Source organism: Mandrillus leucophaeus, unplaced genomic scaffold, assembly GCF_000951045.1.
Source record: "Mandrillus leucophaeus isolate KB7577 unplaced genomic scaffold, Mleu.le_1.0 Scaffold423, whole genome shotgun sequence".
Lineage (NCBI taxonomy): Eukaryota > Metazoa > Chordata > Mammalia > Primates > Cercopithecidae > Mandrillus > Mandrillus leucophaeus.
The window spans coordinates 70,943-74,589 of NW_012104510.1; the positions used below are offsets into that span (position 1 = coordinate 70,943).

A 3,647-nucleotide genomic window follows, 5' to 3' on the forward strand; every position below is an offset into this window, starting at 1 on the left:
ACAGAAACACGGGAGGGCACCATGAGGGGCAGCAGAGAGGATGGACGCCCCCACCCAGGAGGTGCTGCCCAGGCGCCCGCGTGCCCACCCCCGGCGGGGTGGCCGCCCATCGTTACTGCTGGGGAGCGCTGCACGCACGTGGTTCCGGACGGGACGTACTTCCTCCGGCCCAGCCGTGTCTGCTGAGCGAAGTAGTCGTAGCGCTCCGACTTCTTCCACAGGTAGTAGTACTCAACACACTCACCCACAGACCGTGTGCGCACCTGTGGGGAGGGGTCAGGCGCCATCTGTCCCCCGCTGCCCAGCCCCTGCCCCTGCCCCACCATCCCAGGACGACTCCTGGGACTCCGGGACAGCACAGAAGGGGCACAGCACCCACCACGCTCAGATAACGCAAGACCCCCCTGACCCATGACCCTACTCAGGCCCACAGGCTACGCCCACCACGGGGAACGGGGGCTTGGAGCACCGTGGCACTGCCTCCTGTTTCAAGCCCCCTCAGAACCCCCCAGCTCCTGGCCGGAGACCCCTCTTTCCCTTCTGTAGCATCAGCCACACACACGGACCCTCCAGGCCATCTACTGCTCATCCACCCTATCCCAGACCATGAGCCCCAGGTCGGTCATGTCCACCTCATCCACCTGCTTCTCACAGGCCGGGGTGGCAGTGGGAGTGACAGCCCCGGGTCCACAGACTCCTGGACAGAGCCCCCGCCCCAGGAGGAAGAGGCACAAGCCCGCAGCGTCTGCTTTCCCGCTGAACACATCCCTCCAGGCCCAGCAGATGCTTCCCAAGTGCACAGAAGACACCACAGAAGGACACACGGGTTCTGTGAACCCCAGACTCAAAATTCACAACGTAACACATAAAGGCCAAAATCACATGCACGTAAGGCTTCAGGGAGACGAGAAGGAACACACAGCGAGTGCATTCCGCGTGGCAGGTGGTACAGAGCTGGGCGCACACCTGGCAACACCTCCAGCGTCTCCACCCGGGAGGCTCGTCCCCCAGTGAGCCTGGGACTATGGCCACCGCTGGTGATGGCGGAAAACCCCCCCTCACCTGGACACACTCTGGGCCAACAAACCCACGGCCACCCAGAACAAGGGTGGCCCGTGCTCACCGCTGCAAGAACAATGTGGGGTCCTGCCTGGGGCTGAGACCAAGACAACCTCTCTGGAGGGCAAACCTCAAATGCACGTCAGGAGGGAGCTGTTCTGCGAAGGGCTAGCCTGAAATACGCACTGGCTCCCTGTCCCGTTCCAGAGAACAGGCTGACCAACGTGTGCTGGCTACACACAGCCCCTCATGGCTGGGCCAGGACCTGCCCGGGAGATACAGAAACACGGCCCGGAGATATAGAAACACGGCCCGGAGATAGAGAAACACGGCCCGGAGATATAGAAACACGGCCCGGAGATAGAGAAACTGACAGGGGCTCGAGTGTAGCCCGGGAGCACCACACTCCGGCCACACCTCCCCTAGCTGTCTCCAATCAAAACACCACGTGGTGCTGGAGTCTGACAAGGACAGTCCACGGCTCCTGTGCACGGCACCGCGCAGTCACTCGAGCAACGTCCTGGGCCGTGCCACCAGCCCCGGGCAGGCACCTCCTCACTCCAGCCCTTCAGTGGAAGACATCGGGCCCCAAATGGAGCACGGCCCCAGGACACAAGGCAGACGCAAGGCTCAGCAACGAGCAGGCCCAGCCCACTGGTCCTGAAGGGGCTCAGTTCCCAAGCGAGGCGTGGACAGAGGCGGGGAAGCCACCGCTCAGAGCCACGGGAAGGGTTTCCGCCTCAGATGTCTGACTGCCAAGAGGCTGGCTGGCAAGTTATCGCTCAAGAAGCCGCAGGGCAGAGGGCGCTGCTGCAGCCACAGGGCAGAGACCCAGAGGATGTGGGGAAGGTCTAGGGGGGGCAGAAGGCCCCGGCACTCGGCAGCACCTGCCTGCCGTGAGGGTGTGTCCCGGGTGGCAGAAGGACCTGGGTCCCTGGAGGAGGGAACAGGAGAGCCCTGGTCCCCAGGGGTCAGGGGTTCTGCTGTGGGGTCAGTGCTGGACACTGAGACAGCAGGCTCTGCTCAGAGGATACAGACATGAAGATGAGGTGCCCAGGGCCCCGGGGTGGAATGTGAGGCAGAAACTACTGAGTTCAGCTTTCGGCACATTCTTTCCCAAAACCAGAGCCTTGTTCTTGCGGGGACGGGAAAGGGGCCCCAAGAAGGCAGCAGAGTCAACTACAGAAGACAGCAATGGGCGTGCGGTGAGGAGGCGGACACAGGACACGGGACACGAGGCCTCCAGTCGGCCGTGTGCTGTGTGCCTCCGACCCTGAGCCCCTCCCCAGATCAAGAAGCCCCTGGTGGAGCCTGGCAGGAGGAGGGCAGCGGAGTCCGCACCTTGTTGGCCTGGATCAGGTGAAAGTTCTTTCCGTGCACGCGGAAGCCGTGCTCAAAGTTCCTGCACTCCTCTTCACTCCAAGCACAGAGCCCATCTGCAAAAACGGCCGGGGAGACGGGTCAGCAGTGCCCAGGGTGGGGCCGCAGCGGAAGAAGGGCCCAGGCCACTGCTCACCTCGGATCACCTTCACGTTGAACCGCAGCCTTCGCAGGGCCTCCTCCACGTTGAAGTTGCATTTCACCAACTCGTACAGCGCCTGGGGAGAGACGTGGTGGTTCCTCCCATGAGCACAGCCCAGGAGCCGACAGCAAGAACTGTCTGTACCATCCAGGGAGTGGCATCAAGGGCCGTCCACACCACCCTCCCGAGCACTGTCAGGGCCACCGACACCGCTATCCAGGGAGTGACATCAGGGGTGTCTACACCCCCCGCAGAGACACCCGGAGGCGTCTCCACCTCCTCCCCGATACGTGGTTTTAACTGGTCCCCTCCCAACCTGAGTAGCTGTTCCAGTGCCCAGGCCTCCGCACACCTGACCCCGCCCTCCCTTCTGCCCTGCCTGGCCCCCGGAGGCACTGGGGTGTGAGCGCCCGCCCACGCCGCTGCAGCCCTCAGCCCCCGTCCCCGGCACGGCAGCCCCCACCTGCTCACTGTCTTTCACGGCTTCTCCCTCCGGGAGCTGGGGCCCGGCCATCTCCTGCCAACGCCGCTTCACCGCCCTGTACAGGAACTCCTCCACCTCCCTCTCGGGGAGGACGCTGGGGTCCCAGAGCAGCTGGTCTTCATTCTCGTAGACTGCACAAGCAGAGCGCAAAGGTCACGCTGCAGGAACCCAATCTGCACCCACACACGCGAGGACACGCGGAGCCGCCAGCTCAGCCCCGGTGACAGGGAGGAGGCAGCGTCCCGGCCTCCCTTTCCCAAGCCCCGGCGGCCACCGCTGGCTCCTCCTGGGCTGTGCTCGTGGGTCCAGAGCAGGCTCCGGGCGCCGCACACGCCCGAGTCCCAGCGACCGCGTGCAGGGAGCCGTGAGCGCCAGCAGGGGGCGCGCGGTCCAGCCCCGGGCGCAGGTCCAGCCCCGGGCGCCTAGGCCGGGGCGGCGGAATCCGAGCGAGGGCGCCGCAGCCGGGTTGTGAGCAGCGAGCCCAGGGAGGTGAGGCTGGCTTCGGGCTGCACCGCTACACCAGCCACGGAACGCAGAGGCCTGAGGGAGCGCCCGGGAGACTGAGACTCGGGTCCCGTGGAC

At 64.9% G+C, this 3,647-nt stretch overlaps 1 protein-coding gene across 1 annotated transcript in view; it reads right to left on the reverse strand.

The window, feature by feature from the left end:
• MIER2 (mesoderm induction early response 1, family member 2) overlaps positions 1-3,647 on the reverse strand; it is a 38,036-nt gene that overhangs the window by 6,488 nt on the left and 27,901 nt on the right. The window contains exons 8-11 of the mRNA XM_011993045.1: positions 3,045-3,196; positions 2,576-2,657; positions 2,401-2,495; positions 135-263 (exon numbers count right to left, since the gene is read on the reverse strand). Of these exons, the coding sequence (XP_011848435.1) occupies positions 135-263; positions 2,401-2,495; positions 2,576-2,657; positions 3,045-3,196 (458 nt within the window). The remainder of the gene's footprint in view (positions 1-134; positions 264-2,400; positions 2,496-2,575; positions 2,658-3,044; positions 3,197-3,647) is intronic.